This window comes from Giraffa tippelskirchi, chromosome X, assembly GCF_054371585.1.
Source record: "Giraffa tippelskirchi isolate mGirTip1 chromosome X, T2T-mGirTip1v1.2.pri, whole genome shotgun sequence".
NCBI classification, from domain to species: Eukaryota; Metazoa; Chordata; class Mammalia; order Artiodactyla; family Giraffidae; genus Giraffa; species Giraffa tippelskirchi.
The window spans coordinates 4,831,580-4,857,869 of NC_137289.1; the positions used below are offsets into that span (position 1 = coordinate 4,831,580).

General features: G+C 43.4%; 1 protein-coding gene across 18 annotated transcripts in view; it reads right to left on the reverse strand.

Annotated features, from left to right (window-relative positions):
- The window catches only part of MTM1 (myotubularin 1), a 100,691-nt gene that overhangs the window by 42,460 nt on the left and 31,941 nt on the right, over window positions 1-26,290 (reverse strand). For 15 of the 18 annotated variants that reach the window (XM_081564627.1, XM_081564624.1, XM_081564629.1 and 12 more), the window contains exons 5-6: window positions 13,563-13,673; window positions 5,212-5,313 (exon numbers count right to left, since the gene is read on the reverse strand). In XM_081564627.1, coding sequence (XP_081420753.1) covers window positions 5,212-5,313; window positions 13,563-13,673 — 213 coding nt within the window. Of the gene's footprint in view, window positions 1-5,211; window positions 5,314-13,562; window positions 13,674-16,780; window positions 16,836-26,290 lie in introns of those variants that run through there. The other 3 variants (XM_081564634.1, XM_081564633.1, XM_081564637.1) reach the window with 2 other exon arrangements.

A 26,290-nucleotide genomic window follows, 5' to 3' on the forward strand; every position in this document is an offset into this window, starting at 1 on the left:
TCTTCCTGAGAGTCCTCCCCACCCCCACAACCTTGCACACCCATCACCACCTTCTCAGAGCTCGCTCTGCCTTTGGCCTCCACAGACCCCAACCTGCAGGCTCTCCCTGTCACCTCTCTCACCATCCTCATTCGCCCTGCTGGCTTCTCTGATACACACCAGGGCTCCTCAACCCAGGACCCACAGGTGAGCTTCCCAGGGGCTCCAAGTCCCCTAAAATTTTACATCCAGTTTTGTACCTAAGTGTGTCTGTCAGTGGAGGAGAAACTCTAACTTGCACCATGTTACCAAAGGAATCCATGACTCCAAACAGATGGAGCACCACGATTCCAGGTCTATACCTCTGGACTCTCTTCTGAGAGGTGGGCCTGCAATTGCTGCTGGAAACTCTTGTCAAAAGGTACTAACTGGCCCTGCGAGCAAAACAGAATCCCCCATCCCTTCGTCCTCGCCCAATCTCCCACCTGCTTCCCCAAAAGAAATCCGTTTTTTACTTCCCTGCCCTGCTATCCCTCAGGCCGCAGACCTCAGAAGGAAGGATGACTCAGCCTTCCTCCCGGTTCTCTGAGATCAAACCACCACCCAAGCATGTGGTCTCCGCCTGCACCACCAGCATCTCGCTTGGTCCTCCCTCTGACCCCACTCCTGGCTTCATTTATTTCAAAACCTTCACTAAGTCTCTGCTACGTCTCAAGGTACAAGCTCCCGAGTCAGCAGATCCCTCCATCTGATGTGCCCAGCTCTTGCCCTCTCCTCCCATCCCATGCTTTCTGGCGACCCTAATAAGCACTCTCCATGCTGCCAACTTACCCTCCCTAGTGCTGAGGGTCAGGATCTTGCCTCTGCCTAAAAAACCACCCCCTCCACCATCCTCGTCCACAGGAAATGACAACCATCCTCAAGGCCCAACCCAAATGACTATCAATTCCATGCAGGCTTTTCCAGCTGGACCTGTTCCCTTCTTCCTTGGAATCCCCAGCCGGCTTCCCTGGCCTCTTACGGCACTGGCTGTCAACCAACCTGTATCAGAGCCATAACGCGTTTGTTACATCACTTCTGTCACACCCCCAAATGGAACCAGGTCTCATTCATCCTGCTACAACTTCTTGTCAACCACCTTCATGGCTCCCCCCACACCACCCAACACACTACCCTGAAATGAATTTGACTGATGAAATACCTGCACACATTGAATGGAATAGCAGGGGCTAATATTCCAAAAGCTATCTCAATAGCTGATCATTTTTTATCTGTATTTTGTATTGTTTTGGTGAATAGTTTGGTTTTCATTTTTAAGATGACTTTGAGTGGTTAAAACTTAGAGAATGTAATTTTCCACAACTTTGTATGAGCCATTCAGTTCCCGTTTTTTCCTCCAGTTTTTCACTTTATTGTCTTCCTAAACAAAAAAGTAGGGATGCCTAGCATAGACACAAAAAATTAGGCAAAGCACCCCTCTGTGGACCACTTCAACAACAGCGACCCAGAATCCTATATCCTCTGATACCACACCCACAATATCCAGAAATCCAGCCCAGGTGTCTCCATAGAATGAAATTTTCCTTCACTTTCCTCTAAACCTGTATTCACTAAAAAAGCTGTCATTGTACATCTCCCATGCAGAAGTGATTATGCTGAGGCTAGAGAGGTAGATAAAGGCTGATCCTGCCTTGATAAGCTCACAGAATAGGAGGGGGATGGGCAATTACTACATAATTATGACAGAAGACTGAGAGAGGTAAGTGCTCCAGTAGCAGGACCTAGAAAGTCCAAACAAGTGACAGGTGTGATGAACTCCCACCAGGGATCACACATGGTGTAGGAAAGGACATAGGACTGAGCAAAATGGTGAAGGATGGGCTCTGGAGAGATGAGGGGACCTCAAGTAGAGGGGACCTTAGGTAGAGGGGACGGGGAAACCAAAGACTGAGTTGAGAAAGTTATATGTATATCAGAGGGGCACAGGGCCATCCTATGTGGTTGGAGTCTAGGGTATAAGCCATGGGAAGTCACTGAACATTTTTTGTGTGAAGAGCGGGACATAGAGTGACATGATCATACAGTACTTAAAAAAAAAAAAGACAGCAGCACTGTGGAGGATAAGTTGGAAGGGAAGTGAGTTAGGAAGAACAGGTAGATGGGAAGAAATATTTGAGAGTTACTAATAAGCAGAACCTGGGCTTCTTCCCTCATGGCTCAGATGGTAAAGAACCCGCCTGCAAGGCAGGAGACACAGGTTCGATCCCTGGGTCAGGAAGATCCCCTGGAGAAGGGAATGGCTACCCACTCCAGTATTCTTGTCTGGAGAATTCCATGGACAAAAGAGCCTGGCAGGCTACAGTCCATGGAGTCATAAAGAGTCGGACACAACTGAGCAACTAACACACAATAAGCAGAACCTACAGGATTTGGAATTGATGCAGCTAGGGAGGCAAGGCAGGGGAATGAGAAAGCTGAGTTCATAAATAAAATACAAAGATGTAATGTACAGCATAGGGAATATAACCAATATTTATAATAATAAAATGGAGTATAATTGGTAAAAACACTAAATCACTATATTTTATACCTGAAACAAATATAACATTGTAAATCAACCGTACTTCAATACAATAAATATGTTTTATGCCTGATTGGGGCAGAGCAGTTGACTTCAAGTTCTTGAACCTGAGAAACTGAGGATCATCCAAATTGAGGGATATGTAGGCTGAAGAATAGGTCTGGTGAACCGCAAAGAGGTTAGGGAGATGGTGAGCTTGTGATTCTCACAGACGTCCAGAGGAAGGTGTTTGAGAGGTTCATTTAGATTCACTCAAGGCCAATGTCAAGACTAGATTTAGAAATTACCCATATAGCAATGACAGCTTAAGCTATGGATTAAACAAAATCATCAAGGCAAAGTGAGTAACAAGACAAGAGGGTTGATAGGGAACCACCAACAAGATGTCTACACTTAAGGAAAAAACAGGCAGTGGACACTAAGGAAGGAACAGTCAAGATGGTACAGCAACACAGAAACCAAGACTCACAAAAAGAGAGTGGTCAAAATTATTGAATGCTTGAGGGAGATCAAACACAATGAAGACTGAAGTGAGTCACTAGATTCAGCCAGAGAGGTCTCAGTTCCAAGAAGGCACCTTCAATAAAACTGGATACTAGAATGGTCTGGGGGAAATGAATGAACCAGAGATGTGGAGAGACTAGAATGTTCTTTGCAGAAGTTTGGACTGAAGTGAGAAATGGGATACTAGTTTAGGGGAAAGCTGGGTCAACACTTTAACCTGTTTTTAGGGTGAAGTGAAGTGAAGTGAAAGTTGCTCAGTCGTGTCAGACTCTTTGCGACCCCATGGACGAAACAGTCCATGGAATTCTCCAGGCCAGAATACTGGAGTGGGTAGCTGTTCCCTTCTCCAGGGTATCTTCCCAACCAGGGGATCAAACCAAGGTCTCCCGCATTGCAGGTGGATTCTTTACTGTCTAGTAAAACCAAAAGGAGACAGAAAATCCCAGAGAAAGGAGATGACTGATCGAGCAAGATCACACAGGAGATGGACTGGGGCCTCAGCTCCTTCACACCTGCTGTGTGAACCATCTTTACATCTCTGATTATGTAAGGCCAGATATGCAAAACCCAGGACAGAACCCATCCCCTCAATTAATTTTCCTGGATTAGATGTACATTCTTACTTTCACAGTAATTCCAAAGATGTATTCCCATTAAACATTTTATTCTAGTCATTTAAAAATGTTAATATTGAAATATCTTTTAAATCACATATTTAACCAAAAACTGAGAAAAGGCTTAATGTGTATTCAACTCTTTGACATCATTATATTTGCTTTAAGCATCACATATGAATCCCTAATCAACCCATGACTCACAATGGGTACTGCAGATCCCCCTAGACCACCAGTCTTTGTATAATTGCCCTTTTCATCAGTCATGAATTTCCTTTGATGGAAAAACTGCTGATGAAATTTTGGAAGAAAGAAGCCATGTCTTGCTAGAAAAAAAATTCAGGCTCCTATTGCCCCAAAACAAATAAATAAATAAAAGATAGGCATAGGAAGAAGAGTTCTATCACAAAGCAGTTCTTCTATTTAACGATCTCTTTCATCACCTTCAGTCTAGCTGGAGCACTATTTATTCTACACTTAAAATAAAGGCATACATTTATTTAAATGATTATTCCCCTGCTCTCCCCTTGATAGATGTTTGCCTTCAAGTTTGTATAAAGTCAAACAGAGGATCCTGTGATAAAACCAAAATGGAAAAGAATACAAAAAAGTGTATATACATACACATATACATATAATAGAATCACTTTGCTGTACAGCAGAAATTAACACAACACTATTAAATCAACTAAACTTCAATAAAATTTTTTTAAATGACATTTAGAGAAAATACTAAGAACCCTATCAAAAATAAAATCAATAAATCTTCTGAAATTTAAGTTTCAAATAACAACAACAACAACAAAAAGTCAAGCAGCAGAGGTGAAGGAGGCATTAAGAGGACACAAGCCAGGAAAAAAGATAGAAAAAAAGAAGGCAAGAGCAAGGCAGAATACAAAGAAAGATAGTTTGAAGAGCAAGATGCATGGAAAGCTTATTTTAGTCCTGCGGTAAAACAAGGTGAGATTACTAAGTCTGCTAAATAGGGAGGAAAAGTTCTAGACATACATAGCCCAAAACTCGTTATGCACTAAGTCACAGGTTGTAAGCAACAAATGCATAATAAGTCTGTCCTGCAAATATACAGTAAACCCCATGAAATGACATTTAAAGTGTCAGTCCTTAAAAATAAAGAATCTGTGCCTAAACCACAAATCCAGATTTGAGAAGTACAATGGCCTTAGGCTCAGAGCAGTTGTTTCCATGTATAAGTGGAACCACAGAAGCCTGACCCACCTCACTCTCAGTTCCCAAGCTGAGGGTGATGAGCTCTGGGATGTGATGTCACAGCGCTTCACGGACATGCCTATGGTCACCTTACCACCTTTGGCCTTTGGAAGAGGGCTGGCCCAGGTAGAGGGCAGGCTCGGGGGTGGCAGGGGTCACATGCGCTGAGCCACCCCATACAGACTGGCAGAGGAGAGGCTTGTGCCCTCTGGGAACAGGTCAAGCTTCTGTAGTAAACAGCCTCACACACACACCCCACTGGGGAACACGGCAGAGGAAGCGAAGGAGGAGAAGCCGGGGACTTACCAAACTGTGGGCCAGTGGGAAGGCGTATCTTGTGAGGATCTCAAACATGTCTCTTCTGCTGTGACCCTCCTGTTTCAGTGCGAACCTCAGGTTTCTCAAGTCCTGGGGGCAAAGGACAAATGTGCCAGTTCAGTCTGCAAACTGAGTCACGTTCGTTAGCAAAAAACCTATTCTGGTAAAAGATCTACTCACCTGAAGAGGCAACAAAGCTAGACCACTAAGAAAATTACTTTGTTTTGTACCATATCTTGAAATATCTGGTCTTAAGAACCCCTGAAAATATTCCCATCATCGTCATGATTGTAAAGACAAGACAACTCACGTTAAAGAGAAGACAGAGTTAAAGTTCATTTGTTAACAAGAAAAACCAAACCTTGCCTAGTGTATCACTCCAGTGTCTGTCTAACTGCTTTCTGAGGTATTTTAATTATAAAAATTTTATTCATAGGGCTTTTATCAAATGTGTATCTGCCAAAAATATTTCAAAATTGTCAAACATGTCATTAAAATACAGAAGTTATCTCCGTCTCCCCTCATGCTTTTAAAGTCTCCCTTTTAAAAATTAGGAAATGACTGGCATTTTAAGCTCTCATATAAGTAATGTGATTTTTTTGTTATACAATTCTACTTTTTTTGTTTAAAGAAAATCACATTTCATTGGAATAATATGGTGTAACTTAGATAAAAAGTATAAGAGCTAGAATATCTGCTATCAGCAAACAGGAACCAGGCTGAAAACAAACAGCCAGTTTCTTTAGGACTGTACAATCAGAATTTTACTTTCACAGACTTCTATAAAGACCACCTTAAGATCTACCATAGTAGGAATGACTATGCTTCTAGGAACTAAGAATTAATGCTCAAAACCAGATTTTAGAGATAGTTTCCAATACATATCTCTTCAATAAGCAGGGAAACCTTCTTTCAAACTGAATTCAGTAAAGTAAGTAAAATAAAATAACCTCCCTTAAAAATCAGTTTGTATTACACAGCAAAAGATATAACATTCTATCATATTTTTGAAGCTGACAGTTTCTGAGGTTGTCTCTTAAATTGCTCATGGTTCTGTGGCTGAGTGATGGCCATCACCTTCTGCATCGCACTTTCAATACTTCAGGAGTGAGACAGATCCAGCCCCTGCCCTCTCAGATATCATCATCTTCATACTTTCCTAAGTGCTTTTTCACTTGTTATCTCAAGAGCACTCTTGAAGCTTCCTAAGTCTTCAACATGCAGGAGACAAAAGCCTTGCTATACACATCCCCAAATGCAAGGGGCAGTGAAGGGAATATAAGGAACCAGGCTCTCAGACCTTTCATCAACGATCCGACACTCATCTCTCTATACGGATGGCATCTACTGGGCCTTGCCAGCTCCAGAGTCCATGCTTTCATTTTTAAAAGCACATAACTTAATAGTGGAAGACAGAGGAGCCTGGCGTGCTGCAGTCCATGGAGTCACGAAGAGTTGGACACAACTTAGTGACTGAACAACAACAACAAACTTTATAACATCCCAAAACTGATTCACAACATCTTCCAAAAACATTGAGACACCAGCTGTTGTCTCGTGATGCAAAGCACTAGTCAAGTAGAAGGGGAAAAAATCATTTCAATAAGATGATGTGCTTTTAAGGGGTTTACAAGGAGCCTGAAGTACAGCAGTGGCTAGCTGAGGATCCCCAGGGCTCACAGATGCATGAAGGATCTTCTTCCCATCAGCCTTGGTTCCAATGATAACCCTTAACCTCTCAACCATAAACTAGACCATTTCTAAGTAAATCTTTATTCTGGTCCATCAGTGATTCAAACCACGACTTTCGATGTGCCAAAGCACAAGTGATTTAAGTGCCTTGGTGTGGCCATCTGATTCAGATGGAATTCAAGGACTGGGAGAATCACTACCCTGCTTTGCCAACGAGAAAACTGAAGTGGAAAAGGCAAGTGAGTCACAGGGGGCTGGTCACCAAATTTGTAACAGGACTATGGGCATATACTGAGGGATAACTTCAACCTGGTCTCCTAGAGCCTGACCCAGATGGGAAGGACACCTGGGGAAGAGCCACATGGCAGAAGTCTCGCCGTCAGACCCTTGGTGTTCAGCAACTGGGACACATGGTGCTGCGCCAAGCCTCGAGGTAACAGAGTAAACACAGCCCGCTGCAGCAGCCCTGGTGAGATGGTCTGGCTCTGCTTTTTTAGTTTTTTAAGCTCCGAGTTGTTAGCAGGGGCTGGCATGGGCTTGGGGGGTAAGAATTCCTATATTTGGAGCTGCCTTCTCTTCTGTTTGTAGATGACAACCACTGGGACTTCTGTCCAGCATGAGCAAGGTGCCACTGGTAAGCAGAAATCCCCAGGTGCAGCCCTGGTGGAGACAATCTGTAGGGGTTCCATGTTCTCATTTTGAGAAAGCAGCGCGGTGGGGCTGTGGTTAGTGACTGCAGATGAAAGGGGACCTGCAGGAGACAGGGGGCGAGCCCTGAACCACTGGAGCAGATTCTCTTTCTGTCACCCTCAGGTCTGTTCCTGAGAAAACGGAATTTGACTCTCACAATATCCTGTGTTTCCAGCGAGGAAACAGGATTAAAAGGTTGTGCTACAACATGGTTCTAGGCCACTGTCTTTGGGCTTGACACTAATTCCATGAAATATACATATGGAACATTTGAGAATTATGCCTGCCGACTTGTTCCTCAGCCCATGTTCTTACAATACACAGTCAGAGGGTAAGAGTGCACTTTGTCTTGTCAGTTTGGGTGATTCATATTTAAATACAAGTTCTTCCCATTGACAAGGCAACAAATAGGATTTTTTCAATTCGATTAGAATGAGAGTCACTTTGAAATCATAGGAAGAGCAACCTCATTTTCCCTGAAGTGCTGTAATATAACACTCTCCCCCCACAGATTCTTCTATGCAAAAGAGAAAAACCTTCCTCAAAAGTAAGCCCCCAATTTCTAGGCCCCAAAGGGTAGACAGTAGCTAGAATTATAGATGAGGCATTAAGGGAGTGTGAGTTATACCAAAATCAACAAAAGGCTGCCAAGGTGGGGATTGAGGGAGCATTTCAGTTCAAGTCTCATTATGACACAATCCTTCACTTTTTGATAGAGTGTACAAGTCTTGGTCTTTTACAAACTGGAGATAAAAATGTATTATCTTCTTCTGCAATTTTCTGGAAGAGTTTGAGTAGGATAGGTGTTAGCTCTTCTCTAAATTTTTGGTAGAATTTCGCTGTGAAGCCGTCTGGTCCTGGGCTTTTGTTTGCTGGAAGATTTCTGATTACAGTTTCGATTTCCGTGCTTGTGATGGGTCTGTTAAGATCTTCTATTTCTTCATGGTTCAGTTTTGGAAAGTTATACTTTTCTAAGAATTTGTCCATTTCTTCCAAGTTGTCCATTTTATTGGCATATAGTTGTTGGTAGTAGTCTCTTATGATCCTTTGTATTTCTGTGGAGTCTGTTGTGATCTCTCCATTTTCATTTCTAATTTTGTTGATCTGATTCTTCTCCCTTTGTTTCTTGATGAGTCTGGCTAATGGCTTGTCAATTTTGTTTATCTTCTCGAAAAACCAGCTTTTAGTTTTGCTGATTTTTGCTATGGTCTCTTTTGTTTCTTTTGCATTTATTTCTGCCCTAATTTTTAAGATTTCTTTCCTTCTACTGACCCTGGGGTTCTTCATTTCTTCCTTCTCTAGTTGCTTTAGGTGTAGAGTTAGTTGATTTATTTGATTTTTTTCTTGTTTCTTGAGGTACGCCTGTATTGCTATGAACCTTCCCCTTAGCATTGCTTTTACAGTGTCCCATAGGTTTTGGGTTGTCGTGTTTTCATTTTCATTCATTTTTATGCATAATTTGATTTCTTTTTTGATTTCTTCTGTGATTTGTTGGTTATTCAGAAGCGTGTTGTTTAGCCTCCATATGTTGGAATTTTTAATAGTTTTTTTCCGGTAATTGAGGTCTAATCTTACTGCATTGTGGTCAGAGAAGATGGCTGGGATGATTTCAATTTTTTTGAATTTACCAAGGCTAGATTTATGGCCCAGGATGTGATCTATCCTGGAGAAAGTTCCGTGTGCACTTGAGAAAAAGGTAAAATTGATTGTCTTGGGGTGGAAAGTCCTGTAAATATCGATTAAATCTAATTTGTCTATTGTATCATTTAAAGTTTGTGTTTCCTTGTTAATTTTCTGTTTAGTTGATCTATCCATATGTGTGAGTGGAGTATTAAAGTCTCCCACTATTATTGTGTTATTGTTAATTTCCCCTTTCATACTTGTTAGTATTTGCCTTATATATTGTGGTGCTCCTATGTTGGGTGCATATATATTTATGATTGTTACGTCTTCTTCTTGGATTGATCCTTTGATCTTTATGTAGTGTCCTTCTTTGTCCCTTTTCACAGCCTTTATTTTAAACTTCCAAACTCATTTTATGAGGCCACCATCACCCTAATTCCAAAACCAGACAAAGATGTCACAAAAAAAGAAAACTACAGGCCAATATCACTGATGAACATAGATGCAAAAATCCTTAATAAAATTCTAGCAAACAGAATCCAACATCATATTAAAAAGATCATACATCATGACCAAGTGGGCTTTATCCCAGGAATGCAAGGTTTTTTTAACATCTGCAAATCAATCAATGTAATACACCACATTAACAAATTGAAAGAAAAAAACCATATGGTTATCTCAATAGATGCAGAAAAAGCCTTTGACAAAATTCAGCATCCATTTATGATAAAAACCCTCCAGAAAGCAGGAATAGAAGGAACATACCTCAACATAATAAAAGCTATATATGACAAACCCATAGCAAACATTATCCTCAATGGTGAAAAATTGAAAGCATTTCCCCTAAAGTCAGGAACAAGGCAAGGATGCCCACTTTCACCACTACTATTCAACATAGTTTTGGAAGTTTTGGCCGCAGCAATCAGAACAGAAAAAGAAATAAAAGGAATACAGATAGGAAAAGAAGAAGTAAAACTCTCACTGTTTGCAGATGACATGATCCTCTACATAGAAAACCCTAAAGACTCTACTAGAAAATTACTAGAGCTAATCAATGAATATAGTAAAGTTGCAGGATATAAAATTAACACACAGAAATCCCTAGCATTCCTATACTCCAATAATGAGAAAACAGAAAGAGAAATTAAGGAAACAATACCATTCACCATTGCAACAAAAAGAATAAAATACTTAGGAATATATCTACCTAAGGAAACAAAACACTTATATATAGAAAACTATAAAACACTGATGAAAGAAATCAAAGAGGACACAAACAGATGGAGAAATATACCGTGTTCATGGATTGGAAGAATTAATATAGTGAAAATGAGTATACTACCCAAAGCAATCTATAGATTCAATGCAATCCCTATCAAGCTACCAATGGTATTTTTCACAGAACTAGAACAAATCATCTCACAATTTGTATGGAAATATAAGAAACCTTGAATAGCCAAAGCAATCTTGAGAAAGAAGAATGGAACTGGAGGAATCAACCTGCCTGACTTCAGGCTCTACTACAAAGCCACAGTCATCAAGACAGTATGGTACTGGCACAAAGATAGAAGTATAGATCAATGGAACAAAATAGAAAGCCCAGAGATAAACCCACGCACCTATGGACACCTTATCTTCGACAAAGGAGGCAAGAATATACAATGGAGAAAAGACAATCTCTTTAACAAGTGGTGCTGGGAAAACTGGTCAACCACTTGTAAAAGAATGAAACTAGAACACTTCCTAACACCATACACAAAAATAAACCCAAAATGGATTAAAGATCTAAACGTAAGACCAGAAACTATAAAACTTCTAGAGGAAAACATAGGCAAAACACTCTCCGACATAAATCACAGCAGGATCCTCCATGACCCACCTCCCAGAATATTGGAAATAAAAGCAAAAATAAACAAATGGGACCTAATTAAAATTAAAGGCTTCTGCACAACAAAGGAAACCATAAGCAAGGTGAAAAGACAGCCTTCAGAATGGGAGAAAATAATAGCAAACGAAGCAACAGACAAAGAATTAATGTCAAAAATATACAAGCAACTCCTGCAGCTCAATTCCAGGAAAATAAACGACCCAATCAAAAAATGGGCCAAAGAACTAAACAGACATTTCTCCAAAGAATACATACAGATGGCTAACAAACACATGAAAAGATGCTCAACATCACTCATTATTAGAGAAATGCAAATCAAAACCACAATGAGGTATCATTTCACACCAGTCAGAATGGCTGCTATCCAAAAGTCTACAAGCAATAAATGCTGGAGAGGGTGTGGAGAAAAGGGAACCCTCTTACACTGTTGGTGGGAATGCAAACTAGTACAGCCACTATGGAGAACAGTGTGGAGATTCCTTAAAAAACTTGGAATAGAACTGCCATATGACCCAGCAATCCCACTGCTGGGCATACACACCGAGGAAACCAGAATTGAAAGAGACACGTGTACCCCAATGTTTATTGCAGCACTGTTTACAATAGCCAGGACATGGAAGCAACCTAGATGTCCATCAGCAGACGAATGGATAAGGAAGCTGTGGTACATATACACAATGGAATATTACTCAGCCATTAAAAAAAATACATTTGAATTGGTTCTACTGAGATGGATGAAACTGGAGCCCATTATACAGAGTGAAGTAAGCCAGAAAGAAAAACACCAATACAGTATACTAATGCATATATATGGAATTTGAAAGATGGTAACGATAACCCTATATGCGAGACAGAATAAGAGACACAGATGCATAGAACAATCTTATGGACTCTGAGGGAGAAGGTGAGGGTGGGACGTTCTGGGAGAGTAGCATTGAAACATGTATATTGTCATATGTGAAATACAACACCATTCCATGTTCGATGCATGAGACAAATGCTCAGGACCGGGGCAATGGGACGACCCAGAGGGATGGGATGGGGAGGGAGGTGGGTGGGGGGTCCAGGAAGGGGAACACATGTAAACCCATGGCTGATTCATGTCAATGTATGGCAAAAACTATTACAATATTGTAAAGTAATTAGCCCCCAACTAAAATAAATAAATTTATTAAAGAAAAACAAAACAAAACAAAACAAACAAACAAAAAAAACAAAAACTTATTATCTTCAAAATCCAAAACAAGGTTCAGGAGATTGGCTTTAAGAAACCACAGTGCACAAGACCAGGAAAAGGAGACATGGGCCAGGACTGTGGCTCCTCCGTCAGCTCCCTCAGGCACCTGTAGGCAAGGAAGCCCACTGAGCAAACACCTCCTTTCTCATCCACAGAATGAAGGACTCGGATTGGCCAGGGGTCAGCTCACTTCAGCCTAGGTCAGTATCGGTGTGGTCTTCAAGCTAAGATTGTTTTTTATATTTTAAAAATAAAAATAAATGACACTGTATTTTGTTGAAAAAAAAAATACAATGAAGAATGTATGACAGAGATCCTATTGGCCCACAAAGTCTAAACTATGTGCTTTCTGGCCCTTTACTGATCTCTGTACTAGACTGATGGTCAGAGACACTTGAGAGAGTCTCAGCCTCTGGGACACAGCCTTCACCAATTATCTTACAGTAGGATTTGAGGTAGAACCCAAAGCTTTGCCTTTGTCAACCCAAAAAGGGCTTCCCAGGTGCCCCTCATGCATATCTAGCTGTGGGAACCACTTGGACAGATGACCTCCAAACCCCTTCTAGATCTTTCTAGGACTGGGTACTATAGTCTTCTAATATGGAATACCCAAGAAGGAAGTTTTCTGGCAAGAAGGTTTATTCTGTCATTTGCAAAATTATTATCTCACTGGATTTGGATCCCAACTCTGCCATCAGTTGGGTCATCTTAGCTAAGTCACCAAACTCTTCTTAGCCTCAGGCTCCCCATCTATAAAATGGGGACATCACTGTTCATCTCAGAAGGCTGCCCTGAGGCTTTAATGCAAAGGCCCTAGCATATGTCTAGAATGACAGAGATGCTCAATAAACAGTTACTATTATAGCTGACTGAACGTTATTATCATTAAATCTCTGCCATTCCCCATGCCCGACATGGTGTGAAGGTGTCTGGCTGGAGACACATCACACAAAGGGACACCAGGAGCAGACTTGGGCAAAAACTGACTGGCTCAGGTCCTCACGCTTGGTGACAACAGTAGGTTTCTTTCATAGGAACTCTTTCCCTAGAAGATTCTGGAACATTTGATCATGAAGGGAGAACCATTCCAGGGCCTTGGATGAACAAGGGTCTTTGAGTTTTCTTTTAAACATACATTCACTTTTTATTTACTTATCATTCAACACTAACGTGACTTTTTTCCCCATAAGAAAGTACTGAATCTCTTACTTTACAAGTAATATCTAGCCCATAGGAGTTCTCTCCTCTACTTGTGGCGCCTCCCATTTTTTCAATTCTTGAGATCACACCCAGAGGAACATCAAGTATTAGAGCAGAATCCTGTAATGGACAAAAAGACACAAGTCAGTATTTCTGTCAGTACAATTAAACAATCAAAAACATACTTTTAAAAAACCCACGTGCTTTCAGGGCATTTTTACCTTGGTCCTTTTACCACCTTTTATGAATAAAAATATGATAGCAATCACACAGGAAAAAGCAAGCATGAGAATAGTCAGTTACGCAACCAAATGCATCCCCTATATGGGCTTCCCTAGTGGCTCAGATGGTAAAGAATCTGCCTGCAGTGCAGGAGATGCGGGTTCAATCCCTGGGTTGGAAAGATCCCCTGGAGAATAGAATGGCAACCGACTCCAGTATTCTTGCCTGGAGCATTCCATGGACAGAGGAGCCTGGTGGGCTACAGTCCATGGGGTCACAAAGAGTTGGACACGACTGAGCGACTTACAGTAAACATGTGCCATTGTGCACTGCCTGCAGAATAAAGACTAAACTTGCAGGTACACAACTCGGGGGCCCCGAGATGTGGCTCCCAGCCTGTCTCTGCGGGCTGCTGTCCCACAACGTTCTACATTGCAAGTAATTAGATACCTTCACAGTTCTCCAAATATTTTGTCTACAGTCAGGCCTAGGGGCTCTGTGCACAGTGTTCCCTTTGCCTCACATGATCTGGCTTTCCCAACTACCAACATTCTCCCCTGGCTTCAGAGCTGGCTCAGCCAGCATCACCTCTAACAATGCCCTGCTTCCCATCTGATGACAGAGCTGACCACTGCCTTCTCTTCGGTTGTACAGCACTCAGTTTGGATGTTATTACGCCACTTGCTTCTAGTCTTGTCGCCATGAACTTCCACATCTGTATTCCCCCACTAGAAGCCAGGCATCCAGAAACAGTGTGTATCTTAGGCACAGGTGTTTTTCCCAAAGAAGGGCCTGAGTGCATACCATGCTTCTCCGTCATTCCTTACCCAATACTGGACACAAGGGGTCCAGAGGACTGCTGGCATGAAAGATGGAATAACGTCAGTAAAGCCATACCAAGATCATCACACCAAGAGAACAGCAGCTGTCATGTTCAGAATATGTCATCTGGGCCAGGAACCACAACAGGGCCTTTGACTGCATTGTCCTGACAACCACTCTGGACACAGGTGAAGTATTCCCATTGCCTGATGTCGTCACCAAGGCTTTAAAAAACTTTGGCTAACTACAGGGAAAGGTTGAGATTCAAGCCAAGGTCTTGGAACATACATCAAAAGAACCATAAAAATGGTCCTACTCTTTGACCCCACAATGACACTCCTCTGACATTATCTTACAGCTATGGAGCAACAGGAGGAAAAGCTACATGTGTGAAGATGGAGCCAGAGGTGGCCATCAGGACAAAGAACATTATAGTCAACTTGATGGAAGAGCACAAGCTACTAAAATAAGCTGTGCAGTAGAAAAAAAGCAGCAAACAAAATACACTGTGACTCCAAAAATGTAAAATATATATTCATATGTACAAAGATAGAAAAGGCTACAGAAATTTTCAATAATCCAATATTTTCTTTAATGCTGTGTTAGATAACTTTGATAACAAAAATTTTTAAAGCTGCCTATTGAGTCTTTGTTCTTTAAAAGATGTCCTTTGCAGGGGAATAGAAATAAAGGGAATTTTTGCTTTTTACCTTAAATCTCTTTAAAACGAAATACAAGAAAGTAATCATTTCTTCACAAAATATAAATACCGCTCATGGGTATTCTAGAAATTTAAAAAGTCTAAGAGTGTGGTGTGTTCATGCCATGGAATACTGCTCAGCTACAAAAATGAATGAACTACGGATACATGTAACCACCTAGAAGAATCTTGAGGGCATCACGCTGACTGCATAAAACCACTCTCAAAAGCTCATGTGCTCTATGGTTCCATTCATATCTTTCTTGACACGACAAAGTTGTAGAGCTAGAGAACAGAGAAGTTGCCACCGGGGCTATAAACGGAGTTCTGCATCCACAGAGGAGCTGCATATTTTGACTGTTGGTGGTGGGAACATGAACTGACACGTGGCATAAAATGTCATCCAGCGCTATGCAAAAACATGGCAAAAATGAGTGTGTGCAAAACCCGATGAAATTCAAGCACAGTCAGAGTCTCAGTTAATGTTACCATGCCCCTGGATGTTCTGGGTTGGAAAAAGCAGTACAGTTACTGGAGAAGCTGAGTGATGGGTACCTAGGACCTCTCAGGGACTCTTCTTCCAAGTTCTTGAGAGGTCATATTTCAAAATAAAGTTTAAAAAGTGTGACAGTATGGCTAGCGTGGTGTAGAGAAAAGAGCACAAACTCGAAAGTTGGACAAAAAGAAGTGTCAAATCAGAGTTTTAACATTTATTAGCTGGATGACTCTGGCAAGTTACTGTATCTCTCAGCTACATTTACCTGTAAAATAGGCGTGATTAGAGATAATGGACTTAAAAGTACCTGGCATGGGGCCTGGCACAAGGTAGCTAGATAACAAAGAAAGTTATTATTATTATTATTATTATAAAGAATATCCTAGTATATGAAAGACATAACTGTGCTCTGCAAAAACAGTGAATCAGTGCTCCAGCAGGCAGCTACAGGGCTTGCTACAGGGCTTTCCTCTTGGAAAGGAGGCATTTTTTTAGCTGGTGCCATGGGGTGAGACCCCTCACTCCATAACTGAATTCTAAATACTTACAGAAAAAAGACACTTCTCAGTAACCATGTACATATGTAACTGCATATGATAATGTTTTTTCTTCTCAATATCATTTAGTTGTTAAACTATCAAGCACTGTTACTACACTTAGATTATATTGAAATTTATGAGTTATGTAATTTATACAGTCTATTCAACTGTACTCCTAAATATCAAACTTGTACCTAAAAAAAAAAACAAAACACAGACAGACACTAAATAAAAGTCTGATATTCTAATATCAAGATGGAAGCAAGAATGCAAATTTAAAAAAACAGAAGGATTAGAAGTGAGTGAGACCTTACTGTTCTTTGCCACTGTATCGAGAAAATTCTACACTTCTGATTATCCTGACCCAACACAAAGCAGAACATTGGACACTGAGGAGAACCAGCCAGCTCCTGACCAAAGACACCCACAGTCTAATGAGGCTACCTACCATAGTCTCCCAGAATGACAGGTTCAAGATCAGATAACCCAGCAGGCCCAATTGGAAGATCTAGGAATAGGAAAATCAGCTTAAGTCTCTAGAAACCTGAGTCACCACTATCCGAATATCATTAAATATTTAACAATTCTCAAAGGTCCATTCTAACTCTAAATTATATGCCTCTGTACCTGTAAGTATCTAAACTAATTGAGAAGTACACATAGCAAACAGTCTAAAAGATGCAATTATTTGCCTTCTCTCTCAAGTTCATACTGACTAACAGAAACTACTGGATGCTTGGGACCATGGAGAGAAATGAGATGTACGTGTCATCCTCACAAAGCTCAGGGCCCTGTCTGGGAAATGAGACACATGCACCCAAACAGCCAAAAGGCCAGGTTGTAAGTGCCAACAAACCTAGACAGCATATTAAAAAGCAGAGACATTACTTTGCCAACAAAAGTCTGTCTAGTCAAGGCTATGGTTTTTCCAGTGGTCATGTATGGATGTGAGAGTTGGACTGTAAAGAAAGCTGAGCACCGAAGAATTGATGCTTTTGAGCTGTGGTGTTGGAGAAGACTCTTGAGAGTCCCTTGGACTGCAAGGAGATCAAACCAGTCCATCCTAAAGGAGATCAGTCCTGAATATTCATTAGAAGGACTGATGCTAAAGCTGAAACTCCAATACTTTGGCCACCTGATGCAAAGAACTGACTCGTTGGAAAAGACCATGATGCTGGGAAAGAATGAAGGCAGGAGAAGGGGACGACAGAGGATGAGATGGTTGGATGGCATCACTGACTCAATGGACATGAGTTTGAGCAAACTCCGAGAAATAGTGAAGGACAGGGGAGTCTGGTGTGCTGCAGTCCATGGGGTCACAAAGAGTTGGACATGACTGAGCAACTGAACAACAACAACAAAGTGCCAAGAGGCACTTTAAAAATCCAGATGAAGTGGGATGAGAGGTCCAAGATGGCAGGACGACTTCTTCCTGATTGGGTCACAACAAGGTCCCGCTGTGATGGCAAAGTTATAGACAATCCTTAAAGGGTGGAATAAAAGCAGGTGAAGGTTGGCCTTTCAAAAACAGGTCATGGTGACAGTGGCTACACATGTGGGAAAGCATGGGAACTTTGTTTACAAAAAACAAAAACAAGTGGGCTAGGTTTAAGATCAGGTGGCAGGGGAATCCCCTGTGGAGTATCCCAGAGCTTGGATCAGGGTGGCTGGGATCCAGGAAATATGTCTTGGGAAGCAGCCTGCAATGACAGAATGTTGCTGCATGCAGATGCACCCAGCAGCCCTGAGCGCCCTGCACAAGCCGGGGGGGGGGGAATGCCCGTGCCCTGCAATCTTGGAAGCTAATGCTGCCAATGCTTCCACTTGCTAATGCTGTGCAAGTGACACGATCACCATGAGGATCTGAGAGCAGAGAGCAACCGAGCTGGGAAGCAAGAGGAAGAGACAAGTCAGAGGGACAAATCACAGAGCAGGCCTACATGTCTGGGACAATGGTGGTCCCACCAAGAGATGTGAAGAGCATGGGGCGGGGGGTGGGCTGAGAGAAAGATTAACATGGTCAATTTTAGGCATGCTGGGTTTAAGCATCTAAACACATGGAGTTTGACTGATAATCAAGTACAGATATCCAGGAGGCAGCTGGAAATGCAAAAGTGGAAAATCCCAAAGGCCACTCAAACTCCAAATGCCCAAAACTAAAGCACACGATGTTTCTCTCTCCAAACTACACCTTCCTCTGTCAATGGCTGGCACTCCATCCACCCTGTGACAAAAGCTGGAAACCTACCGGTCATCCTTCACATTCCCTTCTCCATTAGCCTTAATCCAATCTCCATGTTGACATCTTCAATTCTTCTCGAGTCTGTCACACAGCAGGCTCTCAAGTAGTGAATAAAGAATGAAAGATCGGGTCTGGCACTATTGAGTTGGAAAGCAACTGACAAGTGAGAAAGAAGAGGATGAGGACAGAACTTGGGAAATACAGTTAGGGGGTAGGAAGGAGAAATGAACTGCAATAAAGGCAAAAGGCAGAAGCAAGAGAGGAGTCAAGGACGCATGCAGAAAAGGACAAAGAAGGTGGAATTCACCAACACACTACCGACTTTTCACTGCAGAGAAGGTGAAGAGCTCTGCAGATCTAAGCAAGAAAAGAGCAGCTTCAACACGAAGCACGGGCCAGACCAAGAAGTGACGGAGTTCCTAATCTTGAAGCAGAAGCAGCACGTGGGGACTCATTCTTTAAAAAGTCTAGCAAGGAAGGGGCAGAAAGAGGATCATAGTGTTGGGGTAGCAGGGAGGCAAGTTGTTTTAAAGCGGAGACTTGAGCAGGTCTGCGGGTCGGGGAGCCAATGAAAACCACACACATAAGACATCGAACGAACTGTGGGGCACTACGGCACCAGAGAGACTAGAAGGAGGAAGGCTCACTTTGTAAAACAAGACATCCTGTTCCTTCCTCGGAGATGGGGAGGAGGTACAAAGGACAGGTGAAAGCTGATGATAGGTGATGAGGGAGATTTATGGGAGCTAGGGAAGACAACTTTTAACTCTGCAACAGAGCACAAGATGAGGTCAGTCAAGGAGCTCGGAGGGGTCCGTCACTGAGGTGGTGGGGGACGTGATACGTCGATCTGAGATGAAGAGAACTGCCAAAGCAGCCACGAGCCCCTTTCTAGGGTGTGAAAGTGCAAACTCATAGTGGAGTTCATTCCTTAAATCCACTGATTGACTTGCAACAGGATGGTGCAGCAGTTCACAGCCTCTCCAGCTTGAGGACTAGCAAATTGAGAATGGATGGCAACAAAGGACAGGGGTACTTGGGGTATCAGCAGGGACTGTTTTAACCTGAAAACCTCATTCCTTTTGCAGCAGCAAAATAAAGAGACGATTTAAGACTGAAATTTAAAAGAAAAACTATAGTTTGGATCCTAGGTTTCCATTGACGTTCCTACTTACAAACACATTAGGATGTTTTATTATTATAGTCTTCTTAGCGTTATTTCATCTCTTTTAAAATGAAAAAAAAGGTGTCAAATCCATTAGACAGAAGGAACAAAAAAAGGCCAATCTTGAAAAGTTTCCAACTTTTTTTTTTTAAGAAAAATACTACAGGAACCTTTTTGTCCATGCTTGTAATGAAGCGGCTATGCCTTCTCTCTGCAAGGGAATACATGCCTGGCTTTGAAATGTTCACAATGGGAGGTAAACTTTGCCTCCCTTCCGGGTAGCACCCAACATTTACAGCTCCAATTACAGCCAACCTGGCCAACACTCATTTCAGAACCAGATATTTGAGAGGCTGAGTCTGATGGACATGAGTGCTTCCCATCCACCTTGATCCCCCCAAGTCCTGTGTGCGTACTTGTAAACCATCAAAAAGCAAAGTCAACAGACTCCGTCTTGGTAGTCTCTCCCAGAAGTACTTTTACCCAGTAAAAGTTAACATGTGTTCTGTCCTTAAAGAGGCTCTTGGATGGTATTCATGAATCTGTAGGTAATACTCTGCCTAAACAATAAAATCACTGTGGTCCTATTTTTAGAGGAAACCGTAATGACAAATGTCTCCTTGAATTTAATCCAGGAAGAACGTACTGTTTCCCACTGTCAGAAAATGGTCTGTGTACACACTGCTCACACTGCCAACAGCAGCAGGGTTACCTGCTTCGATGGGAAGCTTCAAAGCCTCCCTTCCTTCATGTTCCTGTGCATCTCCAGAACCTCTTCCTATTTGTAAAGAAGGGTGTGTGGAATGACTGGGGGTGAGAATTGGTAACTTTCATATGGTGACTAACCCTGATGTGGAGGGGTCACTAAATTTCTTCAACTGGGTGGTAGATCCACAGATGTTTACATTACTCTTTACAAACTTTCTATCTTAACTACTTCAAAATAATTTTTAGGGAATGCCCTGGTGGTCCAGTGGTTACGACTCCATGCGTCTATTGCAGGGGGCACGGGTTTGATCCCTGGTTGGGGAGCTAAGATCCCACAAGTCTCGCAGTGCAGCCAAAAAATCATACTAAGGATAAAATAATGATAATATTTATTCAGGTGGGGGTATGCATTGCAGGACTGAGTAGGAATGAACATGGATGTGTTCTACTGGACAAAACTGCCTGAGGAAAGTCCACGGCAGAGGTGGCAAAGGGCTGGGTTAGGGAACGCTGAGTCAGACAGCTGAGCCAGCGTGCTCGGGGACACACAGGAGAGAGGTGCAGAGGCAACTCAGGGCTGAGTTGCAGAGGACCATGAACACTAAGGAGTCTGAAATGAGGGGGCGGGGGAGGAGCCACTGAGAGTTGCCAAGCAGGAGAATATCTGCAGGAGCTAAGAACAGGGATACGGAGAGGATGCGGGCACGAAGGAGGCAATGAAGACTGCAGACAAGAAGCGAGGAGGGGGAGGAGGTGACTGGAGGGTGCCTAGAAGAAGAGAAGAACCATCTCTCACTGAAGAAGGAACTGGCAAGTAGAATGAACAGGAGAGTTTTGGCCTGGCCAGGTTTCTGGGGTCTCTAGCAGGTGGTGAGAAATGAGAGCTAGGGGGCAGAAGAAAGGTCAGCGCTAGAAAACCAGGACTGGGGCCTGAGGGAAGGGGCCAGGCAGCTGCTATCAGATGGGCTGAGTGTGTGGGCCAGGGCTCAGCAGGCTGCGAGGAGCTTCTCTGACAAACAATGTTATCTGGGGAGAACTGAGCGCAGCCAGGGAGTGGAGGAAGCCTCTCGGAGAATGAATAGAGAGAAGGGTGCCAAGGCCTGGGGGCTGGTAGGAGGAGGACCAAGTGAGAGGCCAATGATGCTCCCGTGTCCAAGGCCTGTGTTCTCCCCGGGGCTGCCAGCAACCTCCCGCAAACCTCCCCGGAGCCCCTGTTCCTTTTTTATCTCCCCGAACCTTGCAACAGTTCACTCTGTGGTCCACTCCCTTCCTTCTAGATATTTCTCTCTTCTCCCAAGCGCCCACTCCCTGTCTGAGCCGGTCCTCTGTTCTGAATGTGGCTTCTGCTCTTGTCCACCCCACCCCGTCAGATGCACTCCTTGCCCTCAGGCTCCCTCCGCAGCTGCATCTCTGCTGGTCTCATGGTCTCCCCAGGAAATTCTTTATGTGCACCTGCTGCTACTGTGATACCCATGTGTTTGGACTTCCGCAGCTTCAGACTCCCGTTTTCAAGGCTCCTGAGCCACTTATTTACACCTTGCACTCGCACAGGTGTCAGTCTGCACATGCACACGCACACGTGTCTCTCGCGACCGAGGCTTCAAGCCCCTCCTTCTCCTCTGATGTCTATTTCCACGGATGGGAGTGGCTCCAACCATTCAAGCCCAAGACCACAGGGATCATCCTCAACTCTACTCTTCCCTTTGGCTCCCAGCTCCATATGCCACCCAGATCCTCCTGCTTCGCTCACGGCGGTTCCTTCCTTTCGACTGCAACCTGGACTCGATTAGGACCAGCTTGCCTAGAAAACAAAGATAACTTCCTGGATCATTTCTCCGCCTCCAGTCTTCCCTCCCCCAATCTGTCACACACGCTCAGACCGGACTTCCCTTCCTGAAACACACATGGGCTGTGTCGTTCCCCACGTGACACAGACACTGGTGATTTACGAGCCGCTCAAGGCTGGCGATGCTTCCAGCTTCATCTCCCCTCCCCATCCATGCTCCCGCTCTAGCACAGCCTTCAGCCACTGTCACCAGACACCGGGCTCCTCCACAGCACTGTACACGCACCCTGTGGAGGCTCCTCTCTCTCTCCCTCCTGTCCAGGTCATGGTCCCCATTCACCAAGACTTGGTTCCCACATCACCTCCTCTGGAAGGCATGCCATGACTCAGCGTACAGTTACCCTGCTTCTGTCCTGCAATCTAACAGCATGATGCACCCATTGTGGGCTCTGCCACCTGACACCACACTTGCTCATCTCTGTGTCATGCACCCAGCACCGTGGCAGGTTCACCCTGGTGCTGAGCATCTCTGGAATGAGGATACAGCCGCCTGGATGAACAAAGGGTTAATCTGTCTTGTTCATGCACCTGAGCACCTGAGCTGAAGTATTCCTGGGAGGGAAACGGGAAGTGGTGCTGCCCCGGGAGTCCGCAGAGGACAAGAGTATTACAGGCCTAACCAGCCCTACTGGAGTCGCGAGCTCGAAGCCAAGCCCAACCTCAGAGAAGGTCAAAAGGAGGCAACGGGATTTCTCAACTCAAAAGCAATGGTGGTGTTCAGGATGCCATGACAGTGTGGTCCACACTGCCTGCTACCTCCCCATCACTTAGAGCACACTGCTATTGAGTACCTCCTGTCTACATGGAGGACCAGGAGGACCCCCCATTACTGATGGCCACAGAGACACTGGCACATAGATACGGCTGAAATCCTTCACTGCCACACGCCATGCTCTATCCTGGGTCTCAGAGCACAGCAGTGAAAAGACACAAGGCATCCCTGGCCTCAGACGGACCGGAATGAGGCAAAGCAGTAAAATATATCAAGTAGGAGACAGTGAAGAAACGAATAAACATGAAAGGGGGAGAGGAGGAGGGGGAGGGATGTTAGATGTTCAGAGTGGGCAGGGGAGGTGCCCAGTAGTAAGTCTTAACACGGGAACAGGCACACAGAGAGGGAGTGAGGGCTATGATGGAAGCTCGTGAAGGCTCCAGGGAGGACGTGATTTTTGACTGGGATCTGAGGGACAAGAGGGCATCCAGGCACAGCAAGAACAGCCCAGATGGGCCTCACAGGCAGGGAAGAGACAACGGCACAGGGAAAAGCGCTGTGAGTTGAGGCAAGAGAACTCAGAAGGATTTTTCTGTCCCACGAAGGAGAGTGGATTTTATTCTGCGGGCAACAGAGATCCAACAAGAATTTCCAGTAAGTCAGTGAGAGTGGAGTAGGGAGACCCCAGAGGAGGCCCAGGGGAAGAAGGCCGAGTGACAGCCCAAAGACCACTGTGCCCAACAGCCCAGGACATCACCTGAAGAAACAGGACACCTGACTCCCGAGTCTGGCCGGGCTCCCACTGCAGTGTTTACATACCTGAACCACACAGGTGTCCGCTTCCAAAGGCCAGGGACATGACGGCTCTTTTTCAAATACACACGAAACATTCACATTTTGCAGCAGAATCCACAGTTAATGTTCATATTTAGGACTTTGAGAGACACTATGATGACTATGTTTTGAGGCCTCTGCATAATCCCCCAAATGGCTTGCTTTATACTATGTTTTCTGCCATTAGCTGCTTGCTTTTATACTTGGACTAAATGCTGTGGCCAATTGGTCAAAATATTTATGTAAAACTTGGTGGAAAAAGAAAAAGATTAGCAGTTGGTGTCAAGTGGGTCTTTTCTTCACCCACTGCGTGCTAATCCCTGGCCTCTGGAGTGCCGCATAAAGACAAAATAAATAATGCCAGCTAAGAGCTCACCCACTTACAAAAGTAATGCCTGTTCCCTCCAAGTGGGAGGAGGGAAACAAGCATGTCCATATATCCCAAGTATTAACATTATTGGTATATTTCTTACTGCTTTCTTTTTGACATTGAGTTTTTGTTTGTTTTCCACAGTTGAGATCACAGAACAGACACAATCTTGTCACAGCACTGCAGTTTAAATAATTTCCCCAGTTCATCAACAGTGACAGCACGAAATGGAACCAGGCCTGTGTGGCTGGTCAACAACCTGCTCTAATTTCATTTTTGATGATGATTGCATACATTAGCATAAAATCTCTCAGTGTGCCCCAGTTTGACACTTGGGAGCTGAACAGAATGAGCCTCACTTTGGCTGGCCATAGTATATTGTGTAGTATAATACAGTATTGTTCAGTATTGTACTGTATTATAGTTAGTTCAGCCTATATGTCTGTTAACTTTTTAATCCCTCCCACCTGATTACTGGCTCAGATAAGCTCGAGCCCCTGCAAAGACAGACCTCTTCCATCTTTCACTGATACTACTGGTTTTTATGAACTAAATGTTACCTACACTAAATTCTACATTAGTAGTTTCACTCCAATATCTTAGATTAAAACTACTTCAAACCCCTTCCCCTTCCCTTTAACCACCTTCTGAGTCAAAGGCTTGATGCCAGTTACACAGTCTATAACTCCACCGAAGTGTACTGCCACCACGTTTCTTTGTCAGGGTCAGGCATATGCTTTGATTCAATCAAGACAATGTGTCAATAGTACTCCCAATGGGTTTCTTTCTTTCCTGGGTACTTAATCACCTGTTCAAATGATTAATTCTATAATATAACTGCTGCCAAGGGTTGAGGGCATCCCTGGTGGCTCAGAGGGTAAAGAATGCACCTGCAATGCGAGAGACCTCGGTTCAATCCCTGGGTTGGGAAGATCCCTTGGAGAAGGGAACGGCTACCCACATTCGGCTCACTGCTCTGTTAAGTTTCAGAATCTTTCACATTCTGGAAAACTAGAACATGTGCTCAGCTCCACTCTTACTTAGAGGCCTGAATAGATTCACAAAACTAAAAGACTGAATCTCAGGACCATGTGGACCTAGAAACACCACAGAAGTGGGCTCCCATAGTGAAAGCAACAAGAGTAATAAACAGCATTTTTCAGAATTTGGACACAAAAATGAAAATAATTTTTTAAATCAAAAGATGCAAACTAATCTAGATTAGAAGTCTTCAAAAGAAGTTGTAGGGTAAAAGCAGTAAAACAAAAGCCAGATTCCCCCCAACAGTCTCAACATCTGTTTATAAGCTGATGTTTGGCTCCTCTTTCATGTGCGCCAGACCTATTCATCCCCTGCTTGGTCCACCTCATCAAAATACAACTGCCCCTTCAGGCTGGCCTGGGTAACGGGAACCCACCACATCCACCACAGGCCCTTCTGGGACAGCCGTAGCAGCTGTTCATTCACTCTTTCCCTTCTGGAGCATCTCACGTCCAACTCATTGTTCCATCAGTGGAACATTCCTTGAAATGCCGTGGAATAAAAGGTAGAATGGCACTCACCCACACCACAGACATCCTAGCTATAAACCACTACCTGGTGTTCTGTAATTGAACACCTGGAAAATTCTAGAGCAGTGGGCCTACACAAGGGACTCACATCAGCATCCTTGTCTGTGATGTTTTAAAAAAAATGACCACTGTGCCTGGACCACAGACCTGGGCATTTGGATGCAGTATCTCACAGCATCTGTAATGGCTGCTAAGTGCCACAAGTGGTTGTCAACGGTGCTTCTGGTAAAGAACCACTGTTCTCCACCTAAGGAATCTCTCCAAACGAGCAAACAGGTACAGTTACCAAATCCCTCTCCCCATATTATGAAGGACAAAACTTATTTTAATTCACTCTATTCCTACATTTACTGGTGTTAGTGTTAAATGAGCTTTGCATAAGCCAAAAATTAAGAGTTGAGAAGCAAATATATCCCCCATGTTAATCTGATCCACAGTCAATCTTGCAAGGTAGAAGAGAAACAGTTTAGCATTATCTTTAACAGTTAGGGTCATCTTTATGGTCTTAGA